The sequence below is a fragment of the Ranitomeya imitator genome, chromosome 3 (genome assembly GCF_032444005.1).
Source record: "Ranitomeya imitator isolate aRanImi1 chromosome 3, aRanImi1.pri, whole genome shotgun sequence".
Classification (NCBI taxonomy): domain Eukaryota; kingdom Metazoa; phylum Chordata; class Amphibia; order Anura; family Dendrobatidae; genus Ranitomeya; species Ranitomeya imitator.
In genome coordinates, this window is record NC_091284.1 from 187,876,968 (window position 1) to 187,903,377 (window position 26,410).

General features: G+C 43.2%; 1 protein-coding gene across 2 annotated transcripts in view; it reads left to right on the top strand.

The window, feature by feature from the left end:
• Positions 1-26,410, top strand: part of LOC138673100 (EF-hand calcium-binding domain-containing protein 4B-like) — a 237,268-nt gene that overhangs the window by 91,698 nt on the left and 119,160 nt on the right. For both annotated transcript variants that reach the window (XM_069761704.1, XM_069761705.1), the window contains exons 4-6: positions 10,281-10,452; positions 20,453-20,599; positions 25,754-25,844. In XM_069761704.1, the coding sequence (XP_069617805.1) occupies positions 10,281-10,452; positions 20,453-20,599; positions 25,754-25,844 (410 nt within the window). The remainder of the gene's footprint in view (positions 1-10,280; positions 10,453-20,452; positions 20,600-25,753; positions 25,845-26,410) is intronic.

Genomic DNA, 26,410 nt, shown 5'->3' on the forward strand with positions numbered 1-26,410 from the left:
AGGCAAGGTAGGCTTATTTTCTATCTTCAGGCTAGTTAGTTTCTCAGGCTGTGCCGAGTTGCTTAGGCAGAGTTAGGCGCAATCCACGGCTGCCTCTAGTGTTGTTTGGAGAGGATTAGGGATTACGGTCTGCAGAGTTCCCACGTCTCAGAGCTCGTTCTATGATTTTGGGTTATTGTCAGATCACTGTATGTGCTCTGACCGCTATGTCCATTGTGGTACTGAATTGCCTTTCATAACAGCATTGTCTGCTAGCAAGTCTTAACCGTCCGCCATCTTAGCTAAAAAATGTCCACAAAAAGCACCGTGGACCCATCTGCAAGTGAAGCACATCAGGTTCCCGACACCATAGATGCTGCAGGAGCAGAGTCCACACTTACTGCAGAGCAGGACGTACGACCCAAACGTGTAACCAAGCCGACACAAAAGGCCAGAGAGAACTTTGAGACTACTAGAGACGAGTTCCATGATAACCTAGAACATTTATGGGGCAGAGTTGATCACTATTTAGCAGCTCTTCCACGTTACCACAGTGACGATTCAGGTTTAACCGCCACATTGAAGAGTTTATCTGCCGCCTATGATCGCTACCAGAGACTGTCTGCAAAGTACATCACATTCCTGAGTAACTGTGACATGGAAGATGCCCCAGCAGAAGTAACGGAAAGGGAAACTCTTCTCCAAGAAAAGACCTCATTAGTACGAGATGCACAGGATATAGCAGAACTCCGCATCGCTCACCTCCAAGAGGTTAGGTCACATCGCACAACATCGACCAAAATCACAGCTCGGTCTTCCAGATCATCTCACTCCAGGAAGTCAACATTGTCCGACAAGCTACTGGAGATCCGTGCAGCTGCAGAGGAAGCTAGAGTAAAAAGCTCCTTTGCTAAAAGGGAGGCTGAAGTGGAAATGGAAGCTCAAAGAAACAAAGTGGAAGCTCAAAGAAATGAGATGGAAGCTCAAAGGAAATTAAAAATACTCCAAGCAGAAAGGGAAGAAGCAACAGCCCTTGCTAAACTGAAGGTCCTTGAACAAGCATTGGGACAAGAAGACAACTCGGACTGTCTTATTCCAGAAGAAATGGAGGACTCAGCTGATCGCACCTCTGACTACGTGCTAAGACATCTAACATCTGCACCAGCACCACCTCCAGTTTCTAACACGGATGCGCCCGCAAGTCAAGAAATGTCGCCACCTACTGCCGACAAGGTAACTTCCAGCACTAACGCACAATTTAGGCCACAGCCAGCGGACCCTATAGAGACTAAACTGCAGTTTAACCCTTATGCCGCATCATTTGTCCTGATTTGTCGCAGTCATATAAGCCAGAGAACTTACATTCCCTACGGATACCACAAGTTCATCCTGCAACAATGACCGGGAGATCGGACATGTCTGACTTTGCCAGATACATGATGCGCCGGGAGTTTATAAACATTAGTCTCTCAAAGTTTGATGATCGTGCTGAGAATTATAGAGCCTGGAAATCCACCTTTCAAGCAGTGATCCAAGACCTTAATCTCACCGGCAAGGAACAACTGGATTTGCTTGTTAACTGGTTAGGCCCTGAATCAGCAGAGCGCATAAAGACAATAAGGGCAGTTCATGTGCACTATTCAGATGCAGGTCTTATTGCAGCCTGGGAGAGACTGGAACAAACCTATGGCAGCTCAGAAGCTATAGAATGTGCCTTATTTAAAAGACTGCAAACCTTCCCAAAGATAACTAACAAGGACAATAGAAAACTTCAAGATCTGAGCAACCTGCTAAAGGAAATAGAATTGGCAAAATTAGACCCACGTCTCTCAGGACTGAGCTACCTAGATACTGCTCATGGCGTTAATCCAATAGTGTCCAAGTTGCCACACGGCATGCAGGATAAATGGGCAGACCACAGCTCACAGTATAAAAGGCAGCATGATGTGTCCTTTCCCTCCTTTTCATATTTTTCCAGGTTCATCAGTGACCAAGCTCGGAAGAAGAATGATCCCAGCTTCGACTTCACTGAGCCTACTCCACCAGCATCATCATCATCTACAAGGTATGATAACATTGCCAAACGTAGAGATTCAAGGAACACAGTATCTGTGAGAGAGACTGACGTTCCACTTACTACACCTGCCTTCACTAAGACAAATAATGTTGCTCCTAAAGTCATGGACAGTAACCGTATGTGCCCTATCCACAAAAGGCCTCACCCACTTAAAGAATGCCGTGGATTCAGAGCAAGGAATTTGGAGGAGCGTAAAGATACCCTCAAGGAGCTTGGGATATGTTATAAGTGTTGCACCTCCTCAGACCACCTCGCTAAGGACTGTAAGGCCGCCATTAAGTGCACTGAATGCAGCAGTGATAAACACGTCACAGCCATGCATCCCACACCAGCTCCACACAACTCACAACCTTCTGCAGCATCTAATCCTGCTCAAATGCATGGCGGGGAGCCACAGGTCCCTGACCCAACTGCAACTGCTGTTTCCTCCTCATGTACTGAAGTATGTGGAGAAGGGACTGATCCTAAATGCTGTGCCAAGGTATGTCTGATTAAGGTCTATCCAGAAGGACAACCCGACAAGGTCTCCAAAATGTATGCCATAATAGATGAGCAAAGTAACTGATCTCTAGCAAGGCCCAAATTCTTTGAGATCTTCAACATAAAGGGACAAACGACTCCATACACCCTCAACACCTGCTCTGGTCGTATTGAGACTTTTGGCAGGAGAGCCTCTGGGTACATAGTCTCTTCAATCAAGGGAAACGTGCATATACCCTTGCCAACCCTAATTGAATGTGACCAGATACCTGATAACAGGGAGGAGATTCCCACTCCGGAAGCCGCACTTCATCATCGCCACTTGAGGCACCTGACTAATGAAATTCCTCCTCTGGACATGAATGCTGATATTCTAATCCTACTCGGAAGGGACATTCTGAAGGTCCACAAGGTACGCCAACAATGCAATGGCCCTGATGATGCTCCATACGCCCAAAGACTCGACCTAGGCTGGGTAATCGTGGGCGATGTATGTCTGGATAGGAGTCACAAGGCATCCGAAGTCAATGCCTGTAAAACGTATGTGCTCCAAAATGGTCGCGCAACTCACTTTAAGCCATGCCTTCATCACTACGAAGTGAAAGAGAGGTTCTCTGATTGCATCCAGGAGCCTGACATCATTCCCACTCCCTACGGTGATGACTTAGGGAGAACAGTGTTTCACACAACAAAAGATGACAACAAAGTCGCCTTATCCATAGAAGACAAGGAGTTTCTTAAAATTATGGCCAGTGGATTCTTCAAAAATGAATCGGACCGCTGGGTTGCTCCCTTACCCTTCAAGGCTTCAAGGACCAGGCTTCCTAACAACAGAGAACAGGCCTTATCTAGATTCATCTCACTGCAGAGAACATTAAGGAACAAGCCTGAAATGAAGGAACATTTCATAGCCTTTATGGACAAGATATTTCGCAATGACCTTGCAGAGCCAGCTCCACCATTGCAAGCTGATGAAGAATGCTGGTATCTCCCTGCCTTTGGAGTGTATCATCCAAGAAAGCCGAAACAAATCAGAGTGGTGTTCGATTCAAACGCTAAACATGACGGCGTATCTCTGAATGACGTTCTCCTCACTGGTCCAAACCTGACTAACAACCTGGTGGGAGTGCTCATGAGATTCAGAAAGGAACCGGTCGCCATTACCGCCGACATCGAACAAATGTTCCATTGTTTCATCGTGCAACAAGATCACAGAAATTATCTCCGTTTTCTATGGCACCGAGACAATGACACCAACAAGGAAATGATCGAATACCGCATGAAGGTGCACGTTTTCGGAAACAGTCCTTCTCCTGCAGTCGCTACATATGGCCTACGTAGGACCGCCTCTGATGGTGCTGCGGAGTTCGGGAAGGATGCCCAACAGTTCGTTGAAAAGGACTTCTACGTGGACGACGGTCTTAAATCCCTTCCTACAGTGGAGGAAGCCATAGATCTGCTCCAATGGACACAAGGTATGCTTTCTAAAGCTCATTTAAGATTGCATAAAATTGCCTCCAATAGTGCTGTTGTCATGAAGGCCTTTCACCCTAATGATCATGCCGCAGAATTTAGGGACTTGAACCTAGGCTCAGACAATCCACCAGTACAGAGAAGTCTAGGCCTGAGGTGGAACTTGCTAAATGACTCCTTCAGCTTTCAGGTTAGTGGTGAAGAAAAACCATTTACTAAGCGTGGGGTTCTGTCAGTGGTGAACAGTCTATATGATCCACTTGGGTTTGTCGCACCCCTGACTATACAAGGCAAGCTCCTGCTAAGACAACTCTCAGAGTACATTAAGGACTGGGATATACCACTCCCTGCAGACAAACAACTAAAGTGGAAGTCATGGAAAGAATCTCTTTGCGCCTTGGATAAGATCCACATACCACGTTGTTACACTCCGGCATCCCTAACTACAAGTCAAAGGAAGGAGATTCATGTATTCGCTGATGCCTCCACTGAAGCTATTGCCGCTGTCGCTTACTTGAAGGTTGTAGACTCTAATAATGAAGCCCATGTTGGATTTCTGTTTGGAAAGGCTAAACTGGCTCCTAAACCCGAGCACACCATACCCAGACTCGAGCTCTGTGGGGCTGTACTAGCCATAGAGATTGCAGACTTCATACAGAGCGAACTAGCTATTCACGTGGATGACACAAAATTCTACACAGACAGTAAGGTAGTTCTGGGCTACATATACAACCAGACGAAACGCTTCTACGTCTATGTCAGTAACCGAGTGGAAAGGATCAGGAAATCCCCCAAACCCCAGCAATGGCAGCACGTCCAATCCCATCTTAACCCTGCGGACCTTGCTACTAGACCATTGTCTATTGGTGCCTTCGCAAGCTCTTCTTGGTTGACTGGACCAGAGTTCCTTCACGAACAATGCAAAGAGACTGCCGTCGAAGACAGCTTCAGCCTTGAGGATCCAGATGTCGACCCAGAGATCCGTCCTGATGTCAGCACCTTCATCACCAAATTCAAGGAGAAGGTTGGCTTGGACTGTCAGCGTTTTGATCGCTTCTCAAGATGGACGAGGCTGGTTCGTGCCATTGCAAGGTTAGTACACATTGTACAATGCTATCACAATAAGGACAGTAGCACTGATTGTCATGGTTGGCATATCTGCCATAAGCCTCTCTCTGCAGAAGACATTGCTCTGAGTGAACTCATTGTGATACGCAATGTGCAGCAGAATGTTTTTCACAAGGAACTGGAATGTATACGTAAAAAACAAGACGTTCCTAAAAACAGCCCCATTGTCAACTTAAACCCAGTAATTGACGAAAGGTGTTTATTGAGAGTTGGTGGTCGTTTAAACAAAGCTAAATTGGATGAGGCAGAAAAGAATCCTCTAATTATTCCTGGTCATCACCATATCACCACTCTACTTATACGACATTACCATGAAAAAAATCAAACATCAAGGCAGACACTTCACTGAAGGTGCCTTAAGAGCTGCAGGCCTCTGGATTGTGGGAGCAAAGAGACCGGTTTCCCATTTAATAATAATAATAATAATAATCTTTATTTTTATATAGCGCTAACATATTCCGCAGCGCTTTACAGTTTTTTTGCATCAGCACTGTTCCCGATGGGACTCACAATCTAGAATCCCTATCAGTATGTCTTTGGAATGTGGGAGGAAACCGGAGTGCCCGGAGGAAACCCACGCAAACACGGAGAGAACATACAAACTCTTTGCAGATGTTGTCCTGGGTGGGATTAGAACCCAGGACCCCAGCGCTGCAAGGCTGCTGTGCTAACCACTGCGCCACCGTGCTGCCCCACCACATTTAATTCATCATTGTGTTCAGTGTCGTAAGACAAGAGGAAAACTGCAACAACAACAGATGTCTGATTTGCCTGCTGATAGGACAAGCACAGAGCCCCCATTTACCTATGTTGGCTTGGACGTTTTTGGCCCATGGGCAGTCGCTGCACGTCGGACCAGAGGCGGGCATGCGGAAAGTAAACGTTGGGCAGTGTTGTTCACGTGCATGAGTGTACGAGCAATACACATAGAAGTGATAGAGTCAATGGATTCCTCCAGTTTCATTAATGCCCTAAGACGATTCTTCTCCATCAGAGGACCAGTAAAACAACTAAGATCTGATTGTGGAACGAACTTTGTAGGTGCCTGTCGAGAACTACAACTGAATTCAACAACAGTCCAGAACTTCTTGACAACCAATGGCTGTTCCTGGGTCTTCAATCCTCCTCATGCTTCCCATATGGGCGGATCATGGGAAAGAATGATAGGCATTACTCGTCGGATACTGGAATCTATGCTGATGGACTCAAATCTTTCAAGACTCACTCATGAGACCTTGACCACTTTCTTAGCAGAAGTCTCTGCTATAGTAAACTCAAGACCACTTGTACCCATATCTACGGATCCAGAATCTCCTACAATTCTCACTCCAGCAACTCTCCTCACCCAGAAACTTGGAACTGTTCCAAACCCGCCTGAAGACTCTGTGTCCGGTAACAAATATCAGAGACGGTGGAAATATGTGCAACATCTGGCTAATTGTTTCTGGAATAGATGGAAGAGGGAGTACCTGACACTTCTCCAAAAACGAAGAAAATGGCAACAAGTAAAGCCAAATTTACAAGTAGGAGATATTATCCTCATGAAAGACCAGAAGGAGGAAAGAAGCACATGGCCTATGGGACTTATATCTAAAACCTTTCCAAGTGACGATGGCAAGGTACGCAAGGTAGAAGTGACAGTTACTAAGCAAGGTGACCCCAAAACTTTCATTAGGCCTATATCAGAGATTATCTTACTCATACCAGTTGAGGATTGATTATCCATCCAATCAGTAGGAACTCTTTCAAGGAACTTCAACCTTTGGATTACAAATGGGTTGGAGACAGTTTGGCCTAGCGCGGCTTCTCCAATCCGAAGATGGGTTATCCGATGGATTACTTCAAGAACTCGTTATAGACATTTGTCTATCTTGTTATTCAATATGTTATTGTTGCATTGCATGCGTTGTTTTTATCTTACAGGTTGAGGTATCCCTCCATGCACTTCTGGTAAACACTTCCAATTTGAGACTGGTATAGTGAAATCCGAGGATTTCAGACGGGGAGTGTGCTGCTCAGTTTATTCTGATAGACTTTTAGTCATACATGGACATTTATGTAGTGCTAAAATGCCTGGTTCTATCATTTGCTGTATTTGTTATACTTTGCTGCCATCTACTGGCCGTTGCTATATCACACTGTAATATTTGTTATGGCATTTTTCCCACAACACCTTTCTGTCTTTAGCTCCTCCTATCTTTTTCCTTCTCTTCCTGCTTTGTACTCCGTGCCATCTTGGAATATACATGTGCTGCAGAGCTGGAGAAGGATTCTCTTGTTACCTCTAACCTGAAGCTTCTATTATCTCTATCTGGTGATTCTGTAACAGCTCTAACCTACAGTCCTCACTCTCACCAAGGTACTGTAAATAAACCTGTTGAATGTATCACTGCATCATCCTTCCGGATCACCACGCACGGCTGATAGAGACTGGTGGCACGGGTTGGCGAGTAACGCTAACTGCCATTGTTTATATAGCGATTTGTGATCACATCCCTCAGACACATCTCATCCACGCATATCGGTGGCAGAATATAGTGTTTAAAAAAAAAACTTCCAAAAATGAGCATCAAATAGGGGATGTGGACGTGGTGATGCTGGGGTAATTGCTGTTGATGGTGGTGGTGTAGCTGATGCAGGGAGAGGATGTGGTCATACTGTACCTGCTATGTGCCCAAATTCAACATGTTTCTCTGGTGACAAGATGTTATGCGTCCTTTCGTAGGCCCCAATACCGCTGCATGAATCGTGAGGCCATGAGATGTTGAAAAGGTTTTACATTCGATGGCTGAGAGTCGTTTCAGTTCCATCACATTATCTTCCACCCAGTCCAGTGCCAGAAGTGTACAGTTGGCACCTGAGTACCATGTTCATCCGGCTTCCACCTCACTCCCTTGCAAGTGAGCCTAGCAGTCTGAGCCTCAAGCCAGCAGCAGTCTCTTCTGCTTTTTGATGACTCTGTTGGCTGTGTTTCCATGGCCCATAAATCTAACTTTGTCCCAGAAGTGGAAGAGACTGAGTTCACTGATTGTTAAGTTCTGAAGTAAGGGTATGTTGAGCTGTCAATATCATGATAGACAGCTCAATTGTCCAGTCTGAGGCTTGAGCGTGCTTAGCTGTCAGTGTGGTGAATGACAGTCCAGTTGCCCAATTAGGGCTGGGGTGTGCTGGGTTTAGTACAAGTGTCTCCTGTTAATAATGATTCCCAGGCTATTTAGCTGTCTGTATGCCTCTTATTTATGCCAGTTGTATCTCTGCTCAGTTTGGTGTGTGTTTGCACTGTACTTTCAGTTATGTTTTTTTATCTTTGTTGACCAACCTTGGATTTGCTTTTGACCATGTTTGCCTAGCCCCTTTGTCTTGATCCGCTACCTTCTTAGATTTCTGATCCCAGACTGTGACCTGACTATGTATTTGCCTCAACTCTCTGTTTAGGAAATTCCCTCCTTTCTTTTGAACTCAGACTCCCTGACTTCCCCACCTCACAGTGTGTCTGTAAGTACTGACTAACGTCACACAGTGTATGGAGGGAAAGATGAATTCAATAGTCAGGAAATGTTAAGAGAAAGCTTCATACTCTATGTGAGGAAAATTAAGCTTGGGTGTCTTTGGACATTCCCACATGACAATGATCCTAAGCATATCTCAAAGTCTATTATGTCTGGTTTCAAAAGTCCTGAATGATATCGGAGGGGCTGTCACTCCAAAGAACACACTAATATATGTTCCAAAGAACATACTAACATCATCTAACATCATTGTATTTCCAGTTTAAGAAGCTTTTAGCCTTTGACCTCACCTCCCGACCCTATCTTTCCCCACCTCACCCCAACTATTGGGTCCTTTTTTATTACTGATCTTGTCAAGGATTTACTGCGACAGAGAGGAGAAAGATGACTGCAGCGTCTGATTTCTTCTACTCCTACACTGATTAGAAGCACTTCACCTTCATATTAAACAGTGTAAATTTCTTATAGCACCGCAGGGGTTAATTGGCTCAGTTGAGAGCTCCCAGAAGCTTTCCTATATTAAGGCTCTCAGCTTTGCACTGTTAGCCACTCTCGTCTCCTATATAAACCAGGCCCTGGCTACCACTCATTGTCAGAGATAGCTTATGCTGCATGGCTGGAGGTTCTTGGTGGTTGTTATTGGAGAAAGCATTTGGTGGTTTTATATGTGACTGTTGCTAGGCTTTGAGTTTGTAATAATTACCTTTCTTCTACTTTGGTTTAACCCCATCCTCCACTCCCTGGTGTTTACTTGTTTTTGTGTGTATATTTGTATGATTGGTATTTTCCTTTATCCATGTTTGTATTACCTTGTTAGTCTGGTTGTTGTATTACGGTACACTACTACTCCCCTATTCCCTGGGTGGAGGAAGGGTACAGACTGAGGGCGGATTCAGGAGCTAAGGCAAGGTATGTGGCCCCAGCGTCTTCAGAAGTAATTCAGGGAACAGGGCGAGCTAGAATGCCCCTAGTGGTAGGGACAGTGAAGGAGCCCCTGGTTCTGGGACTCCTGACAGCAGAATCATGACAGATCTCCTGCTATGAGACAGAAGTATCATATGGGCCCATGGGAAGCAACTACTAGCTGTAAACAGCCTGTAGTAACAACAGTGTAAGTAAGTTAATCAAACAAATGGAAGCTACATTTGTAACATCACAAACTGGAAGCTAGATTTATACCATCATGTTACCAGTCTATTACAATTTTTGGCTGGTATTTGGAAAATCTTATATTTAGCCCAGCTTACTTTTAGTAGTTTTTCATGACTTTTTGGCTTAGTGCAAGAGAGAATCCAAAGCAAAGAGAACCTTGATCACAACTTTATATTTCACTTCTGTTGTGGATCTATTCCAATATGGCTAAGGAAAGATGTGGTGTGACATATTTCCATGGCTCATGATATTGTTTATTGGATTTGCCATAGACATAAACTATTTATTTGAAAATGAAACTAAAGAAGAATGAAAACTTAGACAGAAACAAGTAAGGCCTCTTTTGCTGAATCATTATTACTTTTCCTGATTTTTTGTAACCTAACAGCCTCAAGTCTATGCTCACTATGATAACATCTTTTACAAGACATCAGTTACTATTTTTTCTTGGTTAATTAATTACCCTTTTCTGTGTATTTTAGAAAACCTCATCAATTCAAGTGGGAATCAGTGGACTCAAACAAGGAAAAGAAAATCGACAAAAAGAATGACGGAGTTTCCTCATACTCTGTCATTAGAGGAAGCAGACACAGAGGAAAGGAAACAATTTAAGTCCTTTATGGAACAGCTTGGAGCGCACAGTGTGTTCGAAGAGTGAGGATTTTGCTTTACTTCCATTAAAAGACAAATCTTTAACTATGACCTTTTTTTATTATTAAATTACGTTTTCTGGCCCTTTATTATTTTGTCTTTAAAGGGAACCTGTCAGCAAGTTTTTGCAACCCCACATTCAAAGAAACCTGTTTCCAGGTCATTTGCATTGCAAAATTTATTCACTGTATGTATTTGTGTGATTTACGTTCTAGCTGCTGCAATTACTCACATCTACCGCTCTTTCACACACTCTGTGCACTTCATCCATATCAACCCTTCTCCTCCCCTCTACTATGTAAATCTCTCACGCTCTTTTCACAATCCTAAGCCACATAGATCCATTCCCTCCACCATACATCACAAGAGACAATATCACAAATCACTTAACCATCTGCACACTCTCTATTCTCCTACTCCTAGTTGCAGGAGATATGCCTCCTAACCCCGGACCTTCATAATAGTAAGTTTAACTCCTCCTCTGCTACACTCAGAAACCTTGTCAATCTCATAAATGTTCCTTGCAGTCAGTGTGTAAAAAACTCTCCTACATACATTACTTTTTCCTTTCAAATTTTCATACCCTTCTGGCTCTTATTGAAACCTGGATACAGCAGCCGGACACCACCGCCACTGCTGCTCACTCGTATGGTAGACTACATTATCACATAACTCCAGACCTGACAACAAACAAGGTGGAGGTGTTGGTCTGCTCCTTCAAACAAAATGTACTTTTCTGGTTCTCCCCCAGTACCTTCTTTTGAGGTCCATGCTGTCAGACTTTACTGGACCCTCTCCCTGCGAATGGCAGTTGTGAACCGCTCTCCAAGCCCCTCCCATTGTTTCCTGGATCAATTTGCTACCTGGCTTCCACACTTTCTATCCTGTGATATCCCCACTTTCATCATGGAGGACTTTATCATTCCAATTGACGTATCGCCTTTCCACAGTTTTCACTCAAATTTTATCTCTTTCATAGTTTACTAACTCTCCTACGCATGAAGATGGAGATACATGGGATCTGTTCTTCTTCTGACCACAATCTTCTTTCATTCTCTGACAACAACTGTCACCCTGCTCAGGAAACCCCAACGTACCACACTTATAAAAATATACTTGCCATTAATACCCAGAAACTTATGAAGATTTTTCAGTCATCATTGACCCTAATCTCCTCCTTCTCATGTCCTGACTCTGCAATATTACATTGTAATGTTTCAAAGCAAAGTGCTCTGGATGAAGCTGCCCCTCCTAAATTTATAACAACTCAGCACAGATTGCCACAACTCTGGCAAACACTGCAAACAAGTTTTCTCCAGCAGTGCTCCAGGTGTGCAGAACGTCTGTGAAGGAAATCCAATCTGGCCTAAGATTTCATCCATTACAAGTTTATGCTAAAAACATACAACTCTGTCCTTCACCTCTCCAAACAAATCTACTTTAACAACTTTATTACCGCACTATCCAATAATCCTAAACCACTCTTTAATGCTTTTTATTCTCTCCTCATGCCAACAGTGCAGGTCCGGTGCACCACCGACATCAACACTGCCAATCTGGCCAATTAACCCCTTTACCCCCAAGGGTGGTTTGCACGTCAATGACCAGGCCAATTTTTACAATTCTGACCACTGTCCCTTTATGAGGTTATAACTCTGGAACGCTTCAACGGATCCTGGTGATTCTGACATTGTTTTCTCGAGACATATTGTACTTCATGATAGTGGTAAAATTTATTTGATAGTACCTGCGTTTATTTGTGAAAAAAACGGAAATTTGGCAAAAATTATGAAAATTTCGCAATTTTCAAACATTGAATTTTTATGCAATTAAATCACAGAGATATGTCACACAAAATACTTAATAAGTAACATTTCCCACATGTCTCCTTTACATCAGCATAATTTTGGAACCAAATTTTTTTTTTGTTAGGGAGTTATAAGGGTTAAAAGTTGACCAGCAATTTCTCATTTTTACAACACCATTTCTTTTTTAGGGACCACATCTCATTTGAAGTCATTTTGAGGGGTCTAAATGATAGAAAATACCCAAGTGTGACACCATTCTAAAAACTGCACCCCACAAGGTGCTCAAAACAACATTCTAGAAGTTTATTAACCCTTCAGGTGTTTAATAGGAATTTTTGGAATGTTTAAATAAAAATGAACATTTAACTTTTTTCACAAAAAATTTACTTCAGCTCCAATTTGTTTTATTTTACCAAGGGTAACAGGAGAAAATGGACCCCAAAAGTTGTTGTACAATCTGTCCTGAGTACGCTGATACCCCATATGTGGGGGTAAACCACTGTTTGGGCACATGGTAGAGCTCGGAAGGGAAGGAGCACCGTTTGACTCTTCATGCCAAAATTGACAGGAATTGAGATGGGACGCCATGTTGCATTTGGAGAGCTACTGATGTGCCTAAACATTGAAACCCCCCACAAGTGACACCATTTTGGAAAGTAGACCCCCTAAGGAACTTATCTGGATGTGTGGTGAGCACTTTGACCCACCAAGGGCTTCACAGAAGTTTATAATGCAGAGCCATAAAAATAAAACAAAAGTTTTTTCCCACAAAAATTATTTTTTAGCCCCCAGTTTTGTATTTTCCCTAGGGTAACAGGAGAAAATGGACCCCAAAAGTTGTTGTCCAATTTGTCCTGAGTACGCTGATACCCCATATGTGGCGGGGGAACCACCATTTGGGCGCATGGGAAGGCTCGGAAGGGAAGGAGCGCCATTTGGAATGCAGACTTAGATGGAATGGTCAGCAGGCGTCACATTGCGTTTGCAGTGCCCCTAATGTACCTAAACAGTAGAAACCCCCCACAAGTGACACCATTTTGGAAAGTAGACCCCCTAAGGAACTCATCTAGATGTGTTGTGAGAGCTTTGAACCCCCAAGTATTTCACTACAGTTTTATAACGCAGAGCCGTGCAAATAAAAAATATTTTTTTTCCACAAAAATTATATTTTAGCCCCCAGTTTTGTATTTTTCCAAGGGTAGCAGGAGAAATTGGACCCTAAATGTTGTTGTCCAATTTGTCCTGAGTACGCTGATACCCGATATGTGGGGGGGAACCACCGTTTGGGCGCATGGGAGGGCTCGGAAGGGAAAGAGCATCATTTGGAATGCAGACTTAGATGGATTGGTCTGCAGGCGTCACATTGCGTTTGCAGAGCCCCTAATGTACCTAAACAGTAGAAACCCCCCACAAGTGACCCCATATTGGAAACTAGACCCCTCAATGAACTTATCTAGATGTGTTGTGAGAACTTTGAACCCCCAAGTGTTTCACTACAGTTTATAACGCAGAGCCGTGAAAATAAAAAATCTTTTTTTTTCCCCCACAAAAATTATTTTTTAGCCCCCAGTTTTGTATTTTCCCAAGGGTAACAGGAGAAATTGGACCACAAAAGTTGTTGTCCTATTTGTCCTGAGTACGCTGATACTGCATATGTTGGGGTAAACCCCTGTTTGGGCACATGGGAGAGCTCGGAAGGGAAGGAGCACTGTTTTACTTTTTCAACGCAGAATTGGCTGGAATTGAGATCGGACACCATGTCGTATTTGGAGAGCCCCTGATGTGCCTAAATAGTGGAAACCCCCCAATTATAACTGAAACCCTAATCCAAACACACCCCTAACCCTAATTCCAACGGTAACCCTAACCACACCTCTAACCCTGACACACCCCTAACCCTAATCCCAACCCTATTCCCAACTGTAAATGTAATCTAAACCCTAACTTTAGCCCCAACCCTAACTGTAGCCCCAACCCTAACCCTAGCCCTAACCATAACCTTAGCCCTAACCCTAACCCTAACCCTAGCCCTAACCCTAGCCCTATTCCCAACTGTAAATGTAATCTAAACCCTAACTTTAGCCCCAACCCTAACTGTAGCCCCAACCCTAACCCTAGCCCTAACCCTAGCCCTAACCCTAGCCCTAACCCTAGCCCTAACCCTAACCCTATTCCTAGCCCTAACTCTAGCCCTAACCCTAGCCCTAACCCTAGCCCTAACCCTAGCCCTAACCCTAGCCCTAACCCTAACGGGAAAATGGAAATAAATACATTTTTTTTTTTCCATAACTAAGGGGGTGATGAAGGGGGGTTTGATTTACTTTTATAGCGAGTTTTTTAGCGGATTTTTATGATTGGCAGCCGTCACACACTGAAAGACGCTTTTTATTGCAAAAAATATTTTTTGCGTTACCACATTTTGAGAGCTATAATTTTTCCATATTTTGGTCCACAGAGTCATGTGAGGTCTTGTTTTTTGCGGGACGAGTTGACATTTTTATTGGTAACATTTTCGGGCATGTGACATTTTTTGATCGCTTTTTATTCCGATTTTTGTGAGGAAGAATGACCAAAAACCAGCTATTCATGAATTTCTTTTGGGGGAGGCGTTTATACCGTTCCGCGTTTGGTAAAATTGATAAAGCAGTTTTATTCTTCGTGTCAGTACGATTACAGCACACCTCATTTATATCATTTTTTTATGTTTTGGCGCTTTTATACGATAAAAACTATTTTACAGAAAAAATAATTATTTTTGCATCGCTTTATTCTGAGGACTATAACTTTTTTATTTTTTTGCTGATGATGCTGTCTGGCAGCTCGTTTTTTGCGGGACAAGATGACGCTTTCAGCGGTACCATGGTTATTTATATCTGTATTTTTGATCGCGTGTTATTCCACTTTTTGTTTGGCGGTATGATAATAAAGCGTTGTTTTTTGCCTCGTTTTTTTTTTTTTTTTTCTTACGGTGTTTACTGAAGGGGTTAACTAGTGGGCCAGTTTTATAGGTCGGGTCGTTACGGACGCGGCGATACTAAATATGTGCATTTTTATTGTTTTTTTTTATTTAGATGAAGAAATGTATTTATGGGAATAATATTTTTTTTTTTTCATTATTTAGGAATATTTTTTTTTTTTTTTTTTTTTTTTTTTTTTACACATTTGGAAATTTTTTTTTTTACTTTTTTACTTTGTCCCAGGTGGGGACATCACAGATCAGTGATCTGACAGTTTGCACAGCACTCTGTCAGATCACTGATCTGACATGCAGCGCTGCAGCCTTCACAGTGCCTGCTCTGAGCAGGCTGTGTGAAGCCACCTCCCTCCCTGCAGGACCCGGATCCGCGGCCATCTTGGATCCGGGCCTGGAGCAGGGAGGGAAGGAGGTAAGACCCTCGCAGCAACGCGATCACATCGCGTTGCTGCGGGGGGCTCAGGGAAGCCCGCAGGGAGCCCCCTCCCTGCGCGGTGCTTCCCTGTACAGCCGGCACATCGCGATCATCTTTGATCGCGGTGTGCCGGGGGTTAATGTGCCGGGGGGCGGTCCGTGACCGCTCCTGGCACATAGTGCCGGATGTCAGCTGCGATAGGCAGCTGACACCCGGCCGCGATCGGCGGTGCTCCCCCCGTGAGCGCTGCCGATCGCTATGACATATTATCCCATCCAGGGTCAGATAAGCCCAGGGCACCTCGACGGGATAGTACGTCTAAGGTCACAGAGGGGTTAATAAAAAAAAAAATGACCAGATCCAACAGGCAATTTTCTTCCAATCCCCTGATATCGTGCATTGTCCTCCCTCCCGCTCTGCATCTAACTCCCTTTCTGTTTTTAAAAACAGTCACAGAAGAAGATGTAAACAGACTTCTTGCATCTTCTCGCTCTACTACCTGTAACAGTAACCTTATTCCCTCACATCTCTTTCAGTCCTTTTCCCCAGCTGTCATCACTCATGTAACTAAAATATTTAATCTCTCTCTCTCCTCTGGTATCTTTCACTCCTCATTTAAAGATGCCAGCATACATCCATTACTTAAAAAAAATCCCTTCACCAGAACTGCACTGCTAACTACAGACCTGCCTCTAATCTTCCATTCATTTCTAAATTTCTGGAATGTCTCTTCCACTCTCATCTAATCCTCTATCTTTCAGATAACTTTTTTCTTGACCCTTTCCAATCTGGTTTCAGCTCCTTACACTCTACTGAAAGTGCCGTTACTAAATTTTCTAATGATCAACCAAATGCTAAATCTAATGGTTACTACTCCCTGCTTATTCCCTTTGATCTCTCTGCCTTATTCAACACTGTGGATCACTGGCTCCTCGTCACTATGATCCGTGCTAGTGGCTTTAAGGATACTGCTCCCTCCTTGTTCTACTTTTACCTCTCTGGCTGCTTCCTCACTGTATCTTTTGAGGGCTCTTCTTCCTATCTTTCCCTTACTGTTGGGAATCCTCAAGGATCAGTCCTAGGCCCACTCCTCTTCTACTTATAAACTGCCCATATTGGAAAAACCATTGGTAGATTCAGCTTTCAGTACCATCTATATTCTGGGGAAACCCAATTATACCCATTGTTTCCTGACATCACTCCTGAATTACTACAAAATACCAGTGATTGATTTTCTGCTGTCTCTAACATCATGTCCTCCCTGAACCTAAAACTGAATCTGTCAAAAACTGAACTCCTTGTGTTTCCTTCCTCTACTAATGCCGATATTAACGTTTCCACATGTGGTTCTACCATTATTCCCCAGCAACATGCCAGCTGTCTTAGGGTCATATTTGATTCCGATTTTTCATTCACCCCCTACACCAATAACTTGCTTGCTCATGTCAGTTACATCTCAAAAATATCTCTAGAATTCAACCTTTTCTTATGTTTGACTGTGCAAAAAAGCTTACTATTGCTCTTATTCGCTCTCGTCTGGACTATTGCAACTCTTTACTAATCAGGTTCCCTCTTACTAAACTCTCCCCTTCTTCTTTTGGATTGACTGATAGCACTGTAGATGTTCAATAATAAAATGAACCATCAAAAATGCAAATTGCTTAATATTTGTTGTGGTGCGGTGACCCATGTTACAGCCAGGGGGTGCTGTGTGTGTGGTTCAGGATGGGCTTGGAGGCATAATTATGGTGATGAGACAAAGTCCAGCAGGATTGTAAATGGCCGGTATGTGTCGCAGAGGTGCACTGCGCTGTAAGCCCAAAATGATATGGTTATGCTGGGACTTATAGTTCCATAAAAGTTTGTTGTGTTTACTTGTAAGGGCGGGCTTATAGGGTTAGCTGGTGAGCTGGGTGGGACTGGCTAACCACACACACTCCCATCTAGGGGAGTGGTTACAACCATATAATGTGACTGAGGTCTGGTTACATGGTCAGATTGTATGCATCTGTTTGGTCCATGTGCAAGGTCCTGGACGGTCTGTGTTGGAAGCTCCTGTGAGTGGAGGTTTCCTGAAAGCACCTAGAGAGACTGTGGACCTGAATGCTCAGGGTGTTGGATTGTCCTGGGATGGACTGGAGTCCTACAAGCACCTGCTCAGAGTGTGAGTCCTGGAATGGTCAGGGTTTTGGATTATCCTGGAGTGGACTGGAGTCCTGGAAGCACCTGGTGAGACCAAAGACTGATGGCCTATGTGTAAGGGAAGCTACAGTTCCTACTGTGGGTCTGGACTATCTGAGGTGATCCCAGCGATCACAAGGATGGTGATCCCAGTGAGGCAGCTTTCCCCTGTGAACCAGCACTGGCAGGAGTCAGTGTGTGGAGCCGGAGCTCCTGAAAGGTAACCCCGGACAAAGGGGATTGTAATATATGGCAGAGAAGTTTATCTACCGCATGAACAGACTGTTGGTCATGATAAGTTCATGGATGTAATGAAATAGACTGTATGTTATGTGGGTTATGATGTTTAATAAACCAAATAGACTGACTTAAGTGGAGAAATCGTGCCTGAGGGCTTAAATCCCGTGCCAAGCGAGTGTTCCCTAATCCACTCAGGTAGCGTTTCACCACATTGTGCACACAGTGCTCAGGGAATTTGAAGTTCAAATTGCTTTAGCTACCTTTATTTATTAAATTGAAATAAGATCCACTTGTCTCATTACATGTTGATTATGTATCTGCACAGCATTTTCAACAAAAGCTTCATTTTATACCTGGATTTTGAAATAACTATTATTAGAATCTATTTATCCAGTCCTGGACTGCCTATAGACTTTACATGTCTTGGTGGTCCGCAGTTTACTGTGCAGTGATGCAGAGAAAGCCATTTGCATGATATATTGCAGCTTTGGAGATGGGGAGCTGGTTGTTAGACACATCTAAACTCTCCACAGAAAAGGCAAACATGATTTATTGCCAAGTCTGTCTTCCTGGTCTCTGTAAACACAACAGTAGCAAGTGATATAGACCATGTAGAGGATTAAAGAGGTACCAACTGTTTGATCTGCAAATATTGGTATGGATGGCAATCCATATACAACTTCTTATAGGGTATAACTGGGTGGTGCACAGCTCAAAGTTTTGCATGAATTCTAAAAGTATGAATAGAAAAGCAGCAGTCACCCATATCCTTTGAATTAAAAGTCCTTTATTCCACACACATGGACATCAATCTTTGCGGTGATCAGGTAAAAACAGGAGTTAAAGCAGGGGAGAGGAGAAACAATGGACTACGGACATTTTGCGTCTGAACTGTCGCTTCTACGGGTCCATTCCAAAGAATGATGTCCATGTGTGTGGAATACAGGACTTTTAATTCAAAGGATATGGGTGAGTGGTGCACTTTTATTCCTACTTTTTGAATTCTAACAAGTGATGTGTATCCTGCAGTTAGCGCTTTAGATCAAATGATCATATGATTACTGGTTGTAGTGGGAGAGCAGGAGTTGCTGGGTCCTCAGAGGCCCATTCAGCTCTGCAATGCTGCCAAGCAAGTAGATTTCCCCTGTAACTGGGGCTATCATACCAGCTCCAGTAACAGGGATAATCAGCATTAAATGAGTGCATTAATATTTTAAAATTCCCCCCAAAAGTCTTATAAGGCCTTAAAAGGGGCACGTTTTGTTAGTAAAAAAAAAAAAGATAAAAAGGCAAGAAAATAATAATAAAACAAAAAAAAATCATCATTAGTTTTGTTTCTAGCACAGCATCGTCAGAAAAAAATATGTCCAAAATATATAGATAATTTGTACAAAAAGGGAAACTCAATTTTAAATGTTGTAGAAGTTTTTTGTGGTTGTAAAAATATAAATTAAAAAAATAGATAAGCATCTCCTACTTTTCTTTATGTTTTCCCATGCTATCAGCAAAATACCCAAGAATACAAAAATTGCATAACAATTAAACCCCATATACCACAAGAAAAAGAATAAAAAATTATTTGAACATCCTAAGGAGAAATTTTTTAAGAGCCATTATAAGCACTTGTATGATAATTGGAAAATGTGCCTAGTCAGAAAGGTGAGAATGGCTCCATCATGAACTGACAAATTGGTAGCTAATATATCTGAATGAAACACATAAGGATCAGAATAACACATAGACTTGGTCTGTAGTCTGTTACCATGTTGACCTATAAACATGTAAAGAAGAAGCATACTAGATTCTACATTCCTTATTTTAGATGCACCACATTAATAAACATTTTGTTTCAAAATGTGCTCATTTTGTTAATTTAAATTACAGAAAAAATATTAAAATGTTTTTTTTTTCTTTTCCAATAAACTTTATTGGGTTTTAAATTTTATGAAGATAAAGGACAGAAAAAAAGGGGGATGGGAAACAGGAATAGGGAAAAAAAAAGAAGGAAAACAATAGATTTTCATACAAGAATTCCTTATAGATTCATATATCATAACAGTAAACCTTAAAACAATAATAATATTTGCCCTTAAGGAAATAACTCCAGCCAACGGTGCCATTTTCTATCAGATTTATGAAAACAGTTGTTTGTTAAAGCTAATTTATTTTCATATGATTTGTGTAAAGTAATTTTATTTATTAAATCTTGCATAGAGGGGATATTTGGGAATTTCAAAAAAAAAAAGCTATATGTTTTTTTGGTCACTAAAAAAATATGTAAAATAAGTAGCCTCAGCGATTGATCTATTTGTTCAATATTTAAAGAAAGTAGGGCCAACTGGGGAGTCAAGATAATTAACATATGTTTTTTTTATGTAATTCAAGTGAAACTGAAATCTGGAAACTGTGGACCAGACTTGGCCATGAAGAACCTCATTTGTTGGAGAACCTAGAGGAATTTTTGGCAAAAGTCACAAATCAAATCAAAGAAGCCAAAAAAGAGAAAGAAACACTGGAAATCATGTTAAAAAAGTAGGTTTAATACAACTTTTAATTACAGTATCATTTCCTAAGGCATTAACTGCAAGCAAGAATTATGCAATACATCCTCTGTGGAGCCTGGACTGTGTCAGTGTGCAATGTAACAACAAGTATTCTACAAATCAAAACAGAGGAGTTTTATAGTGATCCTTTAGTTTTTAAATGAAAACATATTTGAGGAAGAGTAAGAAAATGAGCCTACAAATCATAAATAGTTACTATATACACTCGAACAAGACTACTTTTATTCATATAGACATGGCAGCAGGGGCGGACACAGACAGCTTGGGGCCCCTGTGCAGGAAATGTGCCTGGGCCCCCCTCCTTTTAAGGCGACAAAGCTAAGGGACTGTGCTATACATAAGTGAGTACACTTTATACTAAGGGACTGTGCTAATCATAATAATCGATAATAATGTCTTCATCCACCTCCCCCTGTTCTTAAACCCATAATAAAATCCCCACATCCCATTATTGCCCTCTCCCCCACCCCCATAATTTCCCTCTTCACAACCTACATTATTGCTTTCTCCCCCACCACCCCATATCATTGCCCATTCCACCACCTCCATCATTGCCTCCTCCCCACCACCCCCATCATTGTCCTTTCCACTGCCACCATCATTTCCTCCTGCCCCACCACCCCTATCATTGCCCTCTCCATCAACCCAATCATTTCCTTCTGCCCCATCACCCCCATCATTGCCCTCTCCTCCACCTACACACACAGCACCATTCACCTCTCTGCACACACACACACCTCACCTCTGCTTGCACGGTATCCTGAAGCCGCACCATCGCCGGCAGCTTCCTGTCTCACACAGCCGCGGCGCTGAATGATGATGTCATTTAGCCACTGCTGTGTGGCAGGAAGCAGGATGGATCCATTCCCTGCAGCTCCGCTCCACTGCCTTTTTCTCTTGCAGGCAGCGGAGCTGCAATCCCATGATGGCAATCTAGCCAGGGGCCCCCCAAAGCCAGATAAACTGGCCAGTTTGCCCTCATTATTAGCCACCCTGCAGGCAGGGCCGGTTATAGGCAAAGTGGGGCCCTAGACAAAGTTTAAAATGGGGCCTCAAATCCTAACATATTGCACATCACACATAAGCTTTTCGGTTGTATTTACAAGCACTGAGTTCAGGCCCCTAAATGAGTGTGATCGACAATACTGAAGTCGTTCAACGCTTGTTTCCCAGCCTCTTTCCACCGTCTGAGAAAGAATGATGGGGACAGAACGGCGCAGCCTCATAGTATACGGCGCAGCCTCATAGTATACGGCGCAGCCTCATAATATACAGCACAGCCTCATAGTATACAGCGCAGCCTCATGGTATACAGCGCAGCCTCATGGTATACAGCGCAGCCTCATGGTATACAGCGCAGCCTCATGGTATACAGCGCAGCCTCATGGTATACAGTGCAGCCTCATGGTATACAGCGCACAGCCTCATAGTATACAGCGCACATCCTCATAGTATACAGCGCAGCCTCATGGCATACAGCACACAGCCTCATAGTATACAGCACACAGCCTCATAGTATACAGTGCAGCCTCATGGCATACAGCACACAGCCTCATAGTATACAGCACACAGCCTCATATTATACAGCGCAGCCTCATGGTATACAGTGCAGCCTGATGGTATACAGCGCACAGCCTCATAGTATACAGCGCAGCCTCATAGTATACAGCGCACATCCTCATAGTATACAGCGCACCCTCATGGTATATAGCGCACAGCCTCATAGTATACAGCGCAGCCTCATGGTATGCAGCGCAGCCTCATGGTATGCAGCGCACAGCCTCATAGTATGCAGTGCACAGCCTCATGGTATACAGCGCAGCCTCATGGTATACAGCGCAGCCTCATGGTATACAGCGCAGCCTCATGGTATACAGCGCACAGCCTCATAGTATGCAGTGCACAGCCTCATGGTATACAGCGCAGCCTCATGGTATACAGCGCAGCCTCATGGTATACAGCGCACAGCCTCATAGTATACAGCGCAGCTTCATGGTATACAGCGCAGCCTCATGGTATACAGCGTACAGCCTCATAGCATACAGCGCAGCTTCATGGTATACAGCGCAGCCTCATGGTATACAGCGCAGCCTCATGGTATATAGCGCACAGCCTCATAGTATACAGTGCAGCCTCATGGTATACAGCGCAGCCTCATGGTATACAGCGCAGCCTCATGGTATATAGCGCACAGCCTCATAGCATACAGCGCAGCTTCATGGTATACAGCGCAGCCTCATGGTATACAGCGCAGCCTCATGGTATATAGCGCACAGCCTCATGGTATACAGCGCAGCCTCATGGTATACAGCGCAGCCTCATGGTATACAGCGCAGCCTCATGGTATACAGCGCAGCCTCATGGTATACAGCGCAGCCTCATGGTATATAGCGCACAGCCTCATGGTATACAGCGCAGCCTCATGGTATACAGCGCAGCCTCATGGTATACAGCGCAGCCTCATGGTATACAGCGCAGCCTCATGGTATACAGCGCACAGCCTCATAGTATACAGCGCAGCTCCCCCACCCTCCCCAGAATGGCCCCACAGTCCAGTACTCACTGTTATAGAGTAAAAAAAAAAAACAACACACTCCTCACCTCACCTCGTGCCCACGCTGCTTCCACTTCCTGCTCCTGTCGGCACACAGTGAGTGCGAGGCAGTGCAGAGCGGGGAATGATGGGGAGAGGGAGCGCCAGGTGACGTTCTCTCCTCCATCATTCATTGCTTTGAACTCTACCGGCAGACGCCGGTATAGTTCAACGCAGCGGGGGAGTCGGCGCTGGCGGCAGGCAGGCCCCCCTGCCTCACAGGGGCCCCATAGCAGCTGCGTGATGTGCCGCTAGCTGGGGGCCCCTGGGGGAGCGAGGACCTAGGCAACTGCCTGCCCCTAACGCCGACCCTGCCTGCAGGGGCCCCCTGGAGCCTCCAGGCCCCTGTGCAGCCGCACAGCTTGAACAGGCGGTATGTCCGCCCATGCATGGCAGGCAAACATAATCTTTGTGTTCACATATAACAGATATGCTGCACTTTATCCATCTGGATTAATGGGAGGAGGATTCACATCATTCATAACACAAAAGCCACAAGTTTCATTCTGTGCTCCCCGATTAAATCAGCAGCTATAGTGCTCAGAAGTGGGGGTGGAAATTTAGTTGTTTATATATATATATATATATATATATATATATATATATATATATATATATATATACACATATATATATATATATATAGTTTTTTTTTTTTTATTATAATAATGAAAGAAATATATTTCGGCTATGTTCACACGTTGCATTTTTGCAGCTTTTTTTAATGTCAGGTTTAGGGTATGTGCACACGTCAGGATTTCTTGCAGAAATTTCCTGAAGAAAACCAGAAATTTTCTGCAAGAAATTCGCATTTTTTTTTTGCGTTTTTCTCCCTTTTTTTGCGGTTTTCTTAGCATTTTGCAAGCGTAATTAGCTTGCAGAATGCTAAAGTTTTCCAAGCGATCTGTAGCATCGCTTGGAAAACTGACTGACAGGTTGGTCACACTTGTCAAACATAGTGTTTGACAAGTGTGATCAACTTTTTACTATAGATGCAGCCTAAGCAGCATCAATAGTAAAGGATATCATGTTAAAAATAATAAAAAAAATAAAAAAAATGGTTATACTCACCCTCTGCAGACAGCCGATGTCCTCAGCGGTGTCCGTTCCTATAGATGGTGCACGCAGGACCTTCGATGACGTCGCGGTCAAGTGAGCGGTCACATGAGCGGTCACGTGACCAATCACAGGACCGCGACGTCATCGCAGGTCCTTCACACAGAGCATCTATAGGAACGGAACCGGCAGCGTGCACCGCTGAGAGGCGGGAAGACATCGAGGGTGAGTATATCACTATTTTTTATTTTAATTCTTTTTTTTTTAACAATTATATGGTGCCCAGTCCGTGGAGGAAAGTCTCCTCTCCTCCACCCTGGGTACCAACCGCACATAATCTGCTTACTAACCGCATGGTGTGCACAGCCCCATGCGGAAAGTAAGCAGATCAATGCATTCCTAGGTGTGCGGAGTCATCGCAATTCCGCAAATTTAATGAACATGTTGCTTTTTTTTCCGCGATGCGATTTTTTCGCGGAAAAAAATGCAACATTTGCACACAAAATGCGGAATACACTGTAAATACGGTAATAGGAGGCATATGTAAGAGTTTTTTTCGCATTTTTATCACGTTTTTATAGCGAAAAAACGCAAAAAAACCGTGAAAAATACTGTACGTGTGCACATGGCCTTAAGCTGCTTACAAAAAGCAGGTTTTGCTTAGTTTTGCTGCATTTTTTGCTTAGTTTTTGCTCCATTTTTGTCAGGTTACATTTGTCTCTTGTGCATGCTGATAAAGTCTAGTGCACAAAAAATAATCTGATTCAACTTACTCAGGTTTTGGCACCAAAAACTGATACCTGCATTTTTTGCGGCATTTTTTGCACTACCCGTTTCTTTCAATGGGTGAAAAATGCTGAAAAAATGCTGAAAGAAGTGACATACTGCATTTTGCAAAAACGCAGCTCTTTGACAAAACAGTTAGGAGAAAAAAAACAAGGTGTGTACATGAAATTTCTGAAATCTCATAGACTTTGCTGGTACTGTGAAACGTAGTTGAAAATTTGTATAAAAAAACGCAGCAAAAAACTCTGCAAAAGCTCAACATGTGAACATAGCATTAGAAGGAATTGAGTCAGTTTTCCATCTAGATGCAGTTTGTTTTTTAAATATATATCAGTAATAATCGGAATATATGTTGATGGTATCGCATCTAGATTTAGTAATAAAAGGGCAGACTGAGGAGAGAGACGGTAATGATAAAGTGTGTAATTTGATTTATCAGAAAGTCTATATCATCTCATAGTACTTTCAGTTTAGCAAAATCCTGCTGACAGGTTTGTTGTAATGTCCTTTTCCCAATTGTTTATATAATTCATTTTGGCGAATTCATTATCGTATACTGTATATGTTACATGATTTCTGTGTAATGTTATTATTTGGGTTGTTCGCCAAAACAATTTAATTTTTCAAACTTGCTTTCACCCTATACTGTCTGCATTCTCATTATTAAAATGCAAATTTCTTTTGCAGGAGGATTACTGAACATAATCTTGAAGTGCAGAGTCTGTATGATGAAATGGAACAACAAATGCGGGAAGAAATTAAGAAATTAACCAATGAGGTAGGAGATGTTTTACATTTTCATTAGAAGTATGGAAAATAATTTTGCCCATCCAGTAATCTTCAATATGATTCCAAACAACATTATAAAGAAAAAAAACAACACAAAATATTTTAATGCAAAAAAATGTTGTCTACTTCAAACTTATTCTCAACAGTTGAAGGTCCCACCAATGGTACCCAACCAATCAGAGGAATTGTGGTTCTTTGGTTCCAAAGGCATAGCCTGGGTAGAACTGGGTGCCATGTATCCCAGGCTCAAAGTGCCAGGGTATAAAGTATTTAATAAAGGGATAGATTAAACTGAACATCATCCATACATAATGGAAGCCTGACTCCTGCTCAGCTGTCTCACTGGGTGATGGATAAGTAAGTGCACACCAAAGGGGAAGGGGAGGGGTAAGCCCAGACATTAGGGATGTGGGGAGTGGGGCCCCCTAGGCAGATCTATAGTCAGCCTGACTGCCCTAACTGTCCTTATATAGGTTCTTCAACTATCACCGAGCAGGAACCTAATCCCTGCCTGACCCTAGCGATAAGTTCTGGTTAGGGAAGGGATGGGGTAGA